The sequence below is a fragment of the Hylobates moloch genome, unplaced genomic scaffold (assembly GCF_009828535.3).
Source record: "Hylobates moloch isolate HMO894 unplaced genomic scaffold, HMol_V3 SCAFFOLD_18, whole genome shotgun sequence".
Taxonomy (NCBI): domain Eukaryota; kingdom Metazoa; phylum Chordata; class Mammalia; order Primates; family Hylobatidae; genus Hylobates; species Hylobates moloch.
In genome coordinates, this window is record NW_026652293.1 from 11,646,173 (window position 1) to 11,660,694 (window position 14,522).

General features: G+C 53.5%; 1 protein-coding gene across 2 annotated transcripts; it reads left to right on the forward strand.

Moving 5' to 3' along the window:
• Positions 1-1,780: 1,780 nt before the first annotated feature.
• Positions 1,781-13,702, forward strand: ARL8A (ADP ribosylation factor like GTPase 8A). Of its 2 annotated transcripts, none has more exons than XM_032136451.2 (7): positions 1,781-2,083; positions 8,389-8,469; positions 8,796-8,869; positions 11,026-11,119; positions 11,300-11,367; positions 11,899-11,969; positions 12,592-13,702. In XM_032136451.2, exons 1-7 carry the CDS (start codon positions 1,961-1,963, stop codon positions 12,639-12,641), a joined length of 561 nt encoding a protein of 186 aa, XP_031992342.1. In that variant the 5' UTR covers positions 1,781-1,960; the 3' UTR covers positions 12,642-13,702. The 2 variants fall into 2 exon arrangements, with proteins under 2 accessions (XP_031992342.1, XP_058286603.1); XM_058430620.1 differs by lacking the exon at positions 1,781-2,083 and adding an exon at positions 2,333-2,482.
• Positions 13,703-14,522: the final 820 nt, after the last annotated feature.

Below are 14,522 nucleotides of genomic sequence, written 5' to 3' on the forward strand. Positions count from 1 at the left end.
TGCAGTGAGCTGAGATCGTGCCACTGCACTCCAGCCTGGATGACAGAGCAAGACTCCATCTCAAAAAAAAAAAAAAGAAATGTATTGCTCACAGTTCTGGAGGCTGGGAAGTCTAGGATCAAGAAAGACCCTTGCAGACTCAGTGTCTGGCTATTAGGCAGAGCCTTCTTTCTGTCCTTGCATGGTGAAAAGGTTGTGAGCTGGTATTCTTCCCCACAACCCCACCGGCCCCCTTTATAAGGCCCCACCCTCATGACTTAATCACCTCCTAATACCATCACCTTAGGGATTAGGACTTCGACCTATGAATTTTGGGGGACACAAACATTCAGTCCATAGCCTTTATCTTAGGAGCTAGAGGAGGACTTATAAAGGGCAGAGGTTAGAAAGATGGTGCTTAATAAACCAGAATATTGGCCAGGCTCATGCCTGTAATCCCAGCACTTTGGGAGGCTAAGGCAGGCAGATTGCTTGAGCTCAGGGCTTCAAGACCAGCCTGGACAACATGGCAAAACCCTGTCTCTACAAAATATACAAAAATTAGGCGGGCACGGTGGCACATGCCTGTAGTCCCAGCTACTCGGGAGGCTGAGGTGGAAGAATCACCTGAGCCCGAGGAGGTAGAGGCTGCAGTGAGTCGAGATCCCACCACTGCACTCCAGCCTGGGCCACACAGCGAGACCCTGTCAAAAAAAAAAAAAAAAAAGACAAAAACCCCAGAATATTATGCTAGCCTAAACCTTGTGATTCTTGTACTTTGCTAACTGTTTGACTATTTGGGGTCATTTAACTCCAGTTGATTAGACAGATACGGTTGATATTGATAGTTTACACACTTTTGACTAAAACAACAGACTACATATGACTACATTTGAAAACCAAATCCCAACGGGCAGCCAGCATAGGCTGGGGACTGCCCGAAGCCTGAGCCTACCCGGGACAGCCAGCTGGGGTTGTCAGCCTGCCTGAGCAGGCCCTATGGGTGGGTCCTGCAAGGAGGGAGGCAGGAGTAAGGCATCTTTGCAGGCACTCCACACCCACTTCAAGAGGAGAACTATCACTTCTCCTTCTGAAGAATACTCTGCTTTTCACCAAAACAGGGCAACATTTTCCTTTGTCACAGATGTTCCTCACTGGAAACCCCCTACCAGGACTGTATCTGTTTGGGTATCTTGGGGATGCTGGTAAAAATCCGGAGCAAGTTCAAGCGTCTGTTTCACTTGGGGCCAGAGGCTTCCTAACAAGTGGTCGGGGTAAATCGTGGTGAACAAAACAAGATGGAGTATTAAAAGACCCGAATACGGTTGTCCCTCTGCACTGGGTGCATTTTGAGAGGATGGGACTGTACCCAGGGATGCTCAGAGGCAAGAGTTCAGGGACAAAAAAGCCTCCATCTGCCTCCCTGTCGTAGAGATCTCATCTCCGTGTCCCCGAAAGTGGGTGACCCACTCTTCTTCAACCTGGAAAGGCTCCTGCTTAACCGGGACCTCACCCACCTCGAGCCCACCACCCTTTAAGAAAGGGGGTGCCAGTCAGGGCGCGGCAGTCGAGGACAGGGTCTAAAATAAATTAGACCCCATTTCCCAAGCGCCTCTCGACGCCAGCTGCCAGTCAACCCCCGCCGCTGAAACCTGAGGGTTCCCTGCTCACTCCACCTGCGGGTGCGGCCCCTGGCCCCCCGGCTCCAGCGAGGGAGGAGCGCGCGCTCGGGTGCGAGCAGGACACGGCCCGGCCGCGCGGGAGGGCGGCGGCGGCGGCGGCGGAGGAGGAGGGCGCTGAAGCCACACCCATCGGCGAGCCGATTCCGGGGCAGCGAGTCGTCGGCCGCCGCGCTCGAGCCTCCGCCCGCACCGAGCCGCGGGACCCGGGCCGTACCGGGGAGGGGCCGCTCCGGGCCGCAGCGCGAGGGCAGCGAGGGGCGGCGGGGACCTGGCACCGGGCGGGGCCGGCGGCAGCGACCATGATCGCTTTGTTCAACAAGCTGCTGGACTGGTTCAAGGCCCTATTCTGGAAGGAGGAGATGGAGCTCACGCTGGTCGGGCTTCAGTACTCGGGCAAGACCACCTTCGTCAACGTGATCGCGGTACGAGGGCGTCGGGCGCGGGGTCCCCAGGCGCGGGCCGCGGGTCGGGCCTGTCCCCGCCCGCGCCGCGCCCTGCTGAGCCGGGGTCGCCGCCTGGCATGGCCGGGCACGGCCGGGCGCCAGGCGGGGGAGGAGCCGGCCCCGAGCGCTTGGGGCCTAGTACGGCCCGTGCCGTGGGGGACCGCGGCGGCGCGCGACCTGCTCTCTCACCCGGGCCGTTACTGCACGGCTGGGAGCAGGGGAAGGGGGACGAACAGACAGGGCCAGTGCCATGGGGCAGGCGGCACCGAGGGGTTCTCGAAGCAGGAGGGACCCGCTGCCAGCTGAGACGGGCCCCCTCTGGCCCCCGCGCAAGGGGGCATGACGGAGCGAAAGTGCCCGGGCCTTCCTGTCCCGCGGGTAGAGGGTCACAGGACGGGGCGGCCGAGAGGCTTGAGGAGGGGGTCTGGGCAAGCCCAGCCCCACCCAGAGGGCTCAACCCCTCCTTGCCGGAAGAGGAAGCCCCGGCCCTATTGAGGGGGAGGGGAGGTATCCCCCTGGGTAGAGGAGTCAGCTGAGGCCCTTGGCTCAAGCCCAGACTCCTCCCCAACTTCTCCCCGACCCTCAGGCCTTAGCCAGGGGTCCAGGGAGGATGGCATGGTAACGGGAGTTTGGAGACTCCGTCTGGCTCAGAAGTTGCAGGAGCAGGTGCTCCCGACAAGAGAGGATGAGGTGTAGGGGCACTGCCCACTGGGGCCTTGGGAGAGTGGCTCTAAGGACTTTGGGTAGTCAACACTGAAGTGGGTGATTGTAAGTCTTTCAGTGCCAGGGGAGTGGTGGGGAAGGAGTTAAAATCGCTCTCAAAAAAAGGGGAAGATGAGCTCCATGGGTGTGAGCTGAGGCTGCAGTAATGGCTGCGGCCTGCCTGTCAGAGCCAGGCTAGACAGGGCTTGTGGGTTGAGGAAGCATGGGACAGGGGCTGGGGTTGTCCAGGGACCTGGCCCCAGTCCCAAAGCTGAGGTTTCCAACAACTGTGAGTTGGCCAGATAGTAACCAAAGAAACTGATGAGCTAGGTCAGCAGAGGAATGTATCCAGCCAGCCTAGGTACCTCTACCTGTCCGTGTTGTCGCCCCGCCTTGCAGAAGATAGGCCTCCCCAACAGTTCTCAGCTTCCTAGAAGGCAGGGGACGTCACTTCATTGGACCTGAGGCATGAAGGCAGATGGAAAGCTCAAGGGGCGGGCATCCTGTGGTTACACAATTGAACACTGGCTTCCTTTCCCAAACATGCTCTGCAGATGACCTCTGCCCTTCCTTGACCCAGTGTCTCCTGTCTCCTGACCTGACAGGGCAGGATCTTCAGGCCAAGGCTGTGGTTTTGGCGCAGTAATTTTTGGAGCTAACGCCCCTGGGCTCTGTCTGCCTAGGCTCTGCCCTTGGGGTCAGAGACCCTCTGGTTAAACTGGGCATTGACTTAGGCTCTTGGAGTCCCAGAGCAGTCACGTAACACCTGGACTCTGACCTGACTCTGCAGGCCTAGGTGGCTTGGCTTCTAGGCGTTTAAGTCTGAGAAATGCAGCTGGGCCTAGGTATCTCCTCGTTCCCCAGGGTGTTACTACAGCTGTGCTCTGGGACAGGGATCCACAGGTACCCAGGTGGGTTCGGTTTCTGGGTCTGCACTTGAGCCTTTGACAGGAGGGCCCCCTCTAGACCAGCATCATATCCAGAGAGTTGGAGACTATAGCAAGCCAGAAACAGAACCCAAGAGTCCCACATTCCCCTGCCAGGGTCAAGAGTTTCTGTGATATACAGGAAAAGTCCCCCATCTCCAGCCCACATGGTCCCCTTTTTTATCTTAAATTTGCCACTTCCGCTGGCACATTCTAAAAGAGCAGGCAAGCTAAATTCCCTTCTTGAAAGAGGCTTCCCGAGGAAAACCACCCCATGTGGGCTGCAGTTGGAATTCCAGTGTCCCGGTCACTCCAGTGTTTTCAGATCCTCTGGGGCTACCACACTGGCATTTCTGCCCACCCCATGTATAATCACAGCTGAGTGTCTTCCAGAAAGAAACGAAGAGTTGGGACCCCTGGGCTCTGTTCCCATGCCTACCACTGAATTTCTGAATTACCTTTGCCTGTTCATTTGGCCTCTGTTTGTCTCAGATCTTTCGCCATTGGGTTTTTTTCTACTCACCCTATGAGGTCTGGCTGTAAATAGAAATTGAGTTTAGTGTGTCTAGCTGCTCAGCAGGTTAACGTGAGCTGGAAAGAAATTATATACAATGCTTCTAAGAACCTGAAACATCGGCGGGGCATGGTGGCTCACGCCTGTAATCCCAGCAATTGGGAGGCCAAAGTGGGCGGATCACCTGAGGCTAGGAGTTCGAGACCAGCCTGGCCAACATGGCGAAACCCCATCTCTACTAAAAATACAAAAATTAGCCAGGCATGATGGTGGCCACCTGTAATCCCAGCTACTTGGGAGGCTAAGGCGAGAATTGCTTGAACCCAGGAGGCGGAGGCTGCAGTGAGTTAAGATCGTGCCGCCACTGCACTCTAGCCTGGGCAACAAGAGTAAACTCCATCTCAAAAAAAAAAGAACCTAAAACATCCTTTGAGTTCTGAAAAAGTTGTGATGCTAGAAAAGTGGGAGATGTTTTGTCCTAGGAAACAATAGGGTCATTTTCAAATATTTAAAAGTATCAAAGACTGTCCTATGGAATAACTAGTCTTGGAGTGCCCAAGGGGACTTAGGAACAATGGGTGGACATTCTAGGAATAATAGATATTTTTTCTTCTTTTTTCTTTTTTCTTTTTCCTTTTTTTTTTTTTTAGACAGAGTCACGCTGTATCGCCCAGGCTGGGAGTGCAGTGGTGCAATCTTGGCTTACTGCAACCTCCGCCTCCCAGGCTCAAGCAATTCTCCTGCCTCAGTCTCCCGAGTAGCTGGGATTACAGGCATACACCACCACACCTGTCTAATTTTTGTATTTTTAGTAGAGATGGGGTTTCATCATGTTGGCCAGGCTGGTCTTGAACTCCTGACCTCAGGTGATCTGCCTGCCTCAGCTTCCCAAAGTGCTGGGATTACAGGTATGAGCCACCATGTCCGGCCGGATTTTTAACTCAATATAAAGAACTTTCTGATAGTTGGAACTGACCCAAGAGGGGATGGGGCAGAAGGGATTGAAGTCTGAGACAAGAGGTTGGGCTGCATGACTTCAGGTTACTTCCAACCTTAAATGAGGAGCTTATGAGACAGGGAGGCATTAGCAGGGAAATTAAGTCATAATCTGATTCCACCTTAGCTCCGATTCACAGCTGAACAAGACCTACTGGTGCTGGGGAGCCTGGCTCCTTGAAGGCCCTCCCAGCATCCCCCTCTGCCAAGGTCACATTCTGCCAGGCTGGGCTTCTCATTTACTTGGTAGCCTGTGGATCTTCTAGTTGCCAAAGAGCAGTGATGGTTCCCCATGCTATATCGAAACCATTTCCAAGCACGTTGTGAGTCTTATTTACAGTTCCTAGGAGACCGAAACCCTTCTCCCCAGTTTTACATTCAGAAACCCTGAGGTCCAGAGAAGTTCAAGTTTCTTATCCAAGCACCCCCTGGGATGAGAGACAAACAAGAACTGGGCCTCCTTCCTCAGACTCTATTGTCGGAGATGGGGTAGACTGCAGCGAGCTGCCAGGGTTTGGGTAATTACCGCACACTTAATTCTCCCTGCTTAGCTAGAAGAAGCCATTCCCTCTTCCTCAGTGGTTCCTAACTTTTGGGGCTCTCAGATCTTTTTGATATCTGAGAGAAGTTAGAGACCTTTTCTCCAGAAAAATGTACACACAAACAAAACTTTGCACACACACAGATTGTGTACAATTTCAGGGTGTTCAGGGGATCTCTGAAGCCCAACTGTGGACCTCAGGTTGGAAACTGCTGCTGGACCTTGTCATTGGGTGTCAGTCCTGGGTATTCAGTTCTTACATCATCCTAGGGCCCTGATGAATAGATGGTTCCTGCAGATAAAAGGGAATTGGGCTGGGCGCGGTGGCTCACGCCTGTAATCCCAGCAATTTGGGAGGCCAAGGTGGGCGGATCACGAGGTCAGGAGATCGAGACCATCCTGGCCAACATGGTGAAACCCCGAATCTACTAAAAATAAAAAAATAAAAAAAATTAGCTAGGCATGGTGGCACACGCCTGTCATCCCAGCTACTTGGGAGGCCGAGGCGGGAGAACTGCTTGAACCCAGGAGGCAGAGGCTACAGTGAGCCGAGATCACACCACTGCACTCCTGTTTGGGCGAGAGAGTGAGACTCTGTCTCAAAAAAAAAAAAAAGGGAATCAAAGCACTCTATTCAGATGGGACATCAGGGGTCTTCATGTGGACTTGGAGGCACCAAATAAGAGCCGATCATCTCCTACATCTTGGCTAATGGTCAGGGCCCCTGATCTCTTTATGTAACCCAAGGCAAATTATTCCTACCAGCTGGTGGGAGAAAAAGGCATGGTAAACGAACAGGGCTTGGCCGGGCACCATGGCTTACCCCTATAATCCCAGTGCTTTGGGAGGCCCAGGTAGGCAGATCACTTGAGGTCAGCAGTTCAAGACCATCCTGGCCAATGTGGTGAAACCCTGTTTCTACAAAAAATACAAAAATTAGCTGGGTGTGGTGGCACATGCCTGTGGTCTCAGCTACTGGGCAGGCTGAGGCAGGAGACCCTCTCTTGAGCCCAGGAGGCAGAGGCTGCAGTGAGCTGAGATCACATCACTGCACTCCAGCCTGGGCCATAGAGCAAGACTCTGTCTCAAAAAAAAAAAAAAAAAAAAAAAAAGGAACAGGGCTATCACCCTCAGGTTCAACATTGAGTGAGCCTCATCTTTTTTTTTTTTTTTTCTCTAGCCGGAGTGTTGCTCTGTCACCCAGGCTGGAGTGCAATGGCATGATCTCAGCTCACTGCAACCTCCACCTCCTGGGTTCAAGCGATTCTCCTACCTCAGCCTCCCAAGTAGCTGGGATTACAGGCACATGCCACCACACCCAGCTATTTTTTTGTATTTTTAGTAGAGATGGGGTTTCACCATGTTGACCAGTATGGTCTCGAACTACTGACCTTGTGATCTGCCCCCTCAGCCTCCCAAAGTGCTGGGATTACAGGTGTGAGCCACCGCGCCCGGCCGAGCCCCATCTCTTTAGCCTGCTTCCAAGGGATAAGCCGAAGTGTCCTACCTGTGAGCATGGAGATATGACCTGGGAGGGAGTTGGGTCTGGCCTTATTTGAAGCCTGTAGGTAGTTTAGAAGAATCCAGAAATCTTAGAGACAATACAGAATGGATTTTGGAAAATGGAATTACAGTCAACCCCCCAGTATTCAGCAAACATTTACTAATGGTATTACTATAGACCTGGGTCCTCTCCCAGGAAGTGTTCTTTCTAGTGAGGAGACACTTAGATAAGTAAGCAGACAGGCCGGGCGCGGTGGCTCACGCTTGTAATCCCAGCACTTTGGGAGGCTGAGGCGGGCGGATCACAAGGTCAGGAGATCAAGACCACGGTGAAACCCCGTCTCTACTAAAAATACAAAAAAAATTAGCCGGGCGTAGTGGCGGGCGCCTGTAGTCCCAGCTACTCGGAGAGGCTGAGGCAGGAGAATGGCGTGAACCCGGGAGGCAGAGCTTGCAGTGAGCCGAGATTGCGCCACTGCACTCCAGCCTGGGCGACAGAGCGAGACTCCGTCTCAAAAAAAAAAAAAAAAAAAAAGTAAGCAGACAATATAGAGTGTGGGTTATCCTTCCCAATAACTGGAGGACAGTACAAATAAGCCGAACCATGGATAATCCAGAAATTGCTTGGCATGCACTGCATTTTCAGGATGACCAATATACTCTGCCCTAAAAAGTTTGATTTTTTAGTTTGAAAATGCATCTGCTTTCTTTGAGATTCTCCTTAACTATTAGAACATGACTTGCTTCAAGTTCTCTTGCTGGAAGGTAATTTCTTCTTCCTCTCCACTGGAGAGAAAGTGGCGTCAGTTACTACAGAGAGATGTAGGTTAGACTTGAGGAAGAATTTTCCTCTAGTCTAGGCAAAGAGATTGAGACTGTCTGACAAAAGCGGGTCTCTTCACAGGACATCCCCAGGTGTAGGCGGGACACATAGGTTGGTGATAGCCCATCCTGCCTGAAAGCATGGGATGAGCAAGAGTACCCCACGGTGGGAAGTCTAGGAAGCTCTGGCCTGGCCTCTGCATGGTTCTCGCAGCCTCTTGGTCTGCGGCGGGGACATATCGATTTTTGCACCGTTTCCCATTCTGAGTCTTCTTTCCAGTCAGGACAGTTCAACGAGGACATGATCCCCACTGTGGGTTTCAACATGCGCAAAATCACCAAAGGGAATGTGACTATCAAGGTGAGGGCCCAGAAGCTTGGGGAGTGCAGAGGACTGTGTGTGTGTGTGTGTGTGTGTGTGTGTGTGTGTTGGGGAGGGCAACGGAGGCCCCTGGGAGGAGCGAGCTGAAGTGGGGCAGAGGCCAGGGTCCCCCTGCTGAGGAGCTGGGAAAAGACAGTAGAAGACTTCTAAGGTAGACGGAGAGGGGGATGGAGAGGGGGGAGAACTGGAGAGAAAGCCGGGGAGGCAGAGGAGAGTAGGGCAGGGTAGGAGGGGGCATTTGAGACCCAAGACACGTTTTGGTGGCCTGCCCACTACTGAGGCTATCTCACCCTCTTCTTGCTCAGCTCTGGGACATTGGGGGACAGCCGCGTTTCCGCAGCATGTGGGAGCGCTACTGCCGAGGAGTGAGCGCCATCGTGTAAGTACATGGGAGGCATCGCCAGGCTCCAGCCTTACCTGGCTCCCCTAGCCCTGCTACCTTCGAGGACCTCAGAGGCGCAGGGTTTTATTAGACATAATCCTTGGTTCATGACACAGTGTCGGTCCATGGCCTGCCTTTATTTTGCATGCCACTTGTTTCTTATTGGATAAATGCCCTGGGCTCTCACTACCCAATCTAAGAAACAGACTATAGACTATTGACTAGCACCTGTGCATCCTCTTCATTGACTTGTCTCCCTCCCCTCAACCCAAAGTCACCACCGTCTTGAATTTTGTGTGGTTTAAATGATTCTTTTTCTTTTTTTTTTTTTTGAGACGGAGTTTCGCTCTTGTTGCCCAGGCTGGAGTGCAATGGTGCGATCTCGGCTCACTGCAACCTCCTGCTTCCTAGGTTCAAGCAATTCTCCCACTTCAGCATCCCGAGTAGCTGGGATTACAGGCATGTGCCACCACACCTGGCTAATTTTGTATTTTTAGTACAGACGGGGGTCTCTCCATGTTGGTTAGGCTGCTCTTGAACTCCCGACCTCAGGTGATCTGCCCGCCTCCGCCTCCCAAATTACATGCATGAGCCACCGCGCCCAGCCCTCTCTTGCTTTTTAAAAATAATGCTTTTTCGGCTGAGCATGGTGCCACACACCTGTAATCCCAGCTATTTGGGAGGCTGAGGCAAGAGGATTGCTTGAGCCCAGGAGTTTAAGGCCAGCCGAGGCAACATAGCAAGATCCTGTCTTTAAAAAAATACAATAAAATAAAATTTAAACATTGAAAAACGGCAAGGCATGGGCTGGGTGTGGTGGCTCATGCCTGTAATCCCAGCACTTTGGGAGGCCGAGGTGGGTGGATCACGAGGTCAGAAGATCGAGACCATCCTGGCTAACACAGTGAAACCCCGTCTCTACTAAAAAAATACAAAAAAAATTAGCCAGGCGTGGTGGCGGGCGCCTGTAGTCCCAGCTACTCGGGAGGCTGAGGCAGGAGAATGGTGTGAACCCGGGAGGCGGAGCCTGCAGTGAGCCGAGATCGCGCCACTGCACTCCAGCCTGGGTGACAGTGAGACTCCGTCTCAAAAAAAAAAAAAGAAAAGAAAAATGGCAGGGCACAGAGGGAGGCCAAGGCAGGCGGATCACTTGAGGTCAGAAGTTCAAAACCAACCTGGGTAACATGGTGCAACCCCATCTCTACAAAAGTACAAAAATTAGCTGAGTCTGGTGGCACACCTGTAGTCCCAGCTACTCAGACGACTGAGGTGGGAGGATCTCTTGAGTCCAGGAAGCTGAGGCTGCAGTGAGCTGTAATTGCACCACTGCACTCCACCCTGGGTGACAGAGTGAGACCCTGCCTCCAAAAATAATAGGCCAGGTGTGGTGGCTCATGCCTGTAATCCCAGCACTTTGGGAGCCCGAGGCGGGTGGATCACGAGGTCATGAGATTGAGTCCCTCCTGGCTAACATGGTGAAACCCCATCTCTACTAAAAATAAAAAAATTAGCCGGGCATGGCGGCATGCGCCTGTAGTCCCAGCTACTTGAGAGGTTGAGGCAGGAGAATCGCTTGAACCTGGCAGGCAGAGGTGGCAGTGAGCTGAGATTGCACCACTGCACTCCAGCCTGGCAACAGAGCGAGACTCCGTCTCAAAAATGATATTAATAATAAAATTTATTGTATATATATATATATATGCCCAAACAATAGATTGTTTAGAATAAACAATAGGTTACTTTTTAACCTGATAACAAAAAGTATCTTGCTAAAAGAAACCTTCTAAGGTTTCCTTTGCTTTTTTCACTCTAACCTTATTTAGTCTTTCCATGAAAACGTAAGTGGGTCACTTTGAGAGGGACTTACAGCTAATCTCAAAGGGCCCACGCTTTTCCACATGAGTAACGGCTTCCCCAGAGTAGCACTTGGAGGCTAATGGCAGGCCTCAGGAGTCTCTGCAGCTGTTCACTCCCATAGACTCAGAAAACATCCGTGGAGCACCCGCCTTGAGCCAGGCCAGGTAGCCCATGGATCCCGAGGTGACCAAGCTGCAACAGATGCTTTCGCCTCCAAGCAGCAGCTCCTTCTCTTCCTTGCACCACCTCAGCTTGTGGTGTCAACATGCTTGTCCCCACCCTGCCTTTTTCCCCAGGTACATGGTGGATGCTGCTGACCAGGAGAAGATTGAGGCCTCTAAGAACGAGCTCCACAACCTATTGGACAAACCTCAGCTGCAGGGCATCCCGGTCAGCAGACCTGAGGGAGCGGGATGGGGAGGGAGCTGGGCTGGGAAGTCACTGGGGGCAGGTAAAAGCCAGGCATGGTAGGGGCGCAGAGAGGAAACAGGACCCAGGAGGCCAGCTCACCACCCAGACAACCTGGGCACGGCTGCCCTGGACCTCATCCTCGCCCTCCCTTCTCCGTAGGTCTTAGTCCTGGGTAACAAGCGAGACCTTCCAGGAGCATTGGATGAGAAGGAGCTGATTGAGAAAATGTGAGTTGGGTGACTCTTTATATTACTTTCTGCTCTCCCAATTCCCCAACCACCAGACCAACAGCCTAGGCTTGCTGCTGTTCTTAGTATTAGCCACACGGTGGCAGCAGAGCCGACCTTTTCAGGCACCTCACCCTCCCCATTGTAGCCTCTGGGCGCCGTGGCTCACGCCTGTAATCCCAGCATTTTGGGAGGCTGAGGCGGGTGGATCACGAGGTCAGGAGATCGAGACCATCCTGGCTAACACGGTGAAACCCCGTCTCTACTAAAAATACAAAAAATTAGCCGGGCGTGGTGGCGGGTGCCTGTAGTCCCAGCTACTCGGGAGGCTGAAGCAGGAGAATGGTGTGAACCCGGGAGGCAGAGCTTGCAGTGAGCCGAGATTGCGCCACTGCACTCCAGCCTGGGCAACAGAGCGAGACTCTGTCTCAAAAAAAAAAAAAAAAAGTAAGAAAAAGGCCCTGCTGTCCCCTAGCCCCAGGCCCCATGGACGTTTGTCGCCTGAGCGGACTCTATTCTGGTTTCCCCCAGGAATCTGTCTGCCATCCAGGACCGAGAGATCTGCTGCTACTCCATCTCCTGCAAAGAAAAGGACAACATTGGTGCGTAGGATTGGGGAAAGGGAGGAGAGGGGAGAGGCATTTCTGGGTGTTTTAGTGGCTCTCAAAGGTTCTTGCTCCACAACTTTCCTTTAAGTCCAAAGCCCTGTGGCTCTTGGGTAGAAAAGGCAGCCAGGCGGCCGAGATTCTGTGGGCACTATCCCAACTTGTCCCCAAGCGGTTGTGTGATCTCGGGCAAATCGATCCCCGCTCTGGGCTTCACCTCCTCGTCTCTAAGACTCCGGGGCTGGACCTGGTGATCTCAGGTCCCTGCTGGCTCTGACATGCTGTGGCTCTGTCTCTTTCCCAGCACCTGGATTCCGCTACTACTCATTCAGGGCCGTGTGGCGCTTGCCAGCTCTGGACTTCTTGTTTGTTTGTTTTTGAGAAAGTGACTCGCTCTGTCACCCAGGCTGGAGTTCAGTGGCACGACCATAGCTCACTGCAGCCTCCAACTCCACTCCTGGGTTCAAGCAATCCTCCCACCTGAGCTTCAGGTGTGCACCACCCCTCCTGGCACCTCTGGACTTCTGATACCCTTAGGTTTGGTTTCTTGGGCCTCTCTGCTGCCCCAGCATGGCCAGTACTTGCAGGCCTTATAAGCTGTTCTCTTTTCTCCCGTCAGACATCACCCTACAGTGGCTTATTCAACACTCAAAGTCACGGAGAAGCTGAGACTCCAGCCCTTCTCCCTCAGACCAGGGACCGTCGTCATCTAAACCTGAAGCCGAGCTCCCCGCCCACCCCTGTCGTCCCCCTAAGCCCACCCCTCCTCACCCAGTGTGAGGAGGACCCTGTGGGGACCCCAGAGTCCTGTTCTGCTGAGGTTTGAACTCCTGTTTTTATTGTAAAATAAATTGCCCCCCATTCTGGTCCCCTAACTTCTCACCCTTCCCCCTGCCTTTGTCCAATCACCCAGCCCTGCCTCCCTCCTAACAGCCTCCCTGGGCCACAGCCCCAGCCCCTGGCTTTTCCCCGGCCCGCTCCTGTACCTCCCTTTTCAGCACTCTCTGTTATTGTCCTGTGTGTACAGTATATATATGTATATATATTTTAATTTTTTAATTTAAGCAAAGACTAAAATCAACCATTTGATGCTGCAGGGGCCTTTCAGGATCTGGGAGGGGGCAGTCTGGAGAGAAGGAGGGAGACGCAGGTGGACTTGGGGCAAGTTCAGATCAGGAGAGGTGCAGGCTGGCACCTGTGTCAGGTACCAGCCTGGGCACTGGTGGCCGCCTCCCTGTCCCGTGTGTTTCCACCTCCCAATCTGGCTTGTCCTGGCAGTGCTTGAATGCCACAGGCTGGCAGGGGCCTCCGGGGGCCCCTCCCCTCGACCCCTAGCCTGGGTAGAGCCACCAGGTACGACAACCAGGTACCAGAAACCACCAGACACACGGGGCAGAAAGCCAGCGTCCATGCCCCAGCAGCCCCCTCCTGCCTGTTCCTGGCTCCCAGCTCCTGCCCCTCCCCAGGGCCCCCACCTCCACGGCCCACTTCATTTTCTGTTCTCATTTTGCAGAGTTGCACAAGGAGAGAACTCAGCATGGGGGGTTGGTTCTTTGGGTTCTGTTTGTTTATTTGTTTAATTTAATGATTTGTAAAGTGATGTTCCTCTTCCTTTTTTACACTTTTCAGCTCATATTTAACCTCTGTTTGGAAAATGATTCTTGTAACTGTACATTTTTTTGCCTCCTAATAACAATGACAACAACAAAAACATGACCAGTTTTGTGTTGGGGGGGTGTGTGGTGCCGGTTACTTTTCCGCAGTTGGCATGAGTTGCCCTACAGGGCCACCAGCACACCCCCGCACGCTGGGCACCAACAGAGCCACGGAGCGCGAGCACGTGCCCGCCCGGGGAGCACAATGGCGCTGCACAAAACGGCCTCCCACACGTGCGTCCAGGCTCTTGCGCCACCTCCTTCTCATTCTCTTTTCAGACTTTCATGTAGTCCCAGCTTTGAGCCAGCAGCTGCCACTTGGGGCTGCAGAGCTCTGTTGAGGGAACTGCCCAGGGCTGGATAGAGGTGGCAAGGGGACAGGGCTGGGTGCTGTTTTGTGTGCGAACTGAGCTGCACTCTCCTTAGACCCAGTTCAGGCCTCAGCCCCTCTTTCCCAGGCCCTGGATCTCACCGACAGCCAAGGTTGAGCCAGAACCAGAACCCTGTGCCTCTGGCCCCCAGTTCCTACCCCAGAAACAGTTAACTGTGCTCTAGGGGTAGGGCTGGGCCCACAGAGCCTGGGGGAGTGTTACCGCCTTTGCTGCCTCTCAGTTAGTGTCAATGCTATGGGTTTCCTGGTAGGAGCCCTGCCCTCGCTTCTCTGCCGGATTCTAGTCCCCCACCTGACCTCACTGTCAGAGTTGGTCCTCCCTCGGCACTGCTCACAGCTGCTGCCTCAGAGCCTGGTGGCCCTGCCTGCTCAAATCCGAGGCCATCTTGACCCAGTTTCACAGTAAGCCCCACCTCCTCCTGCTCCACCTCGCTCGGCCTCTCCTTCACCCTGGAAAATGGAGCAGACCCTTGCAGAACACCCCAGCCCTTCTCACCCCTCCTA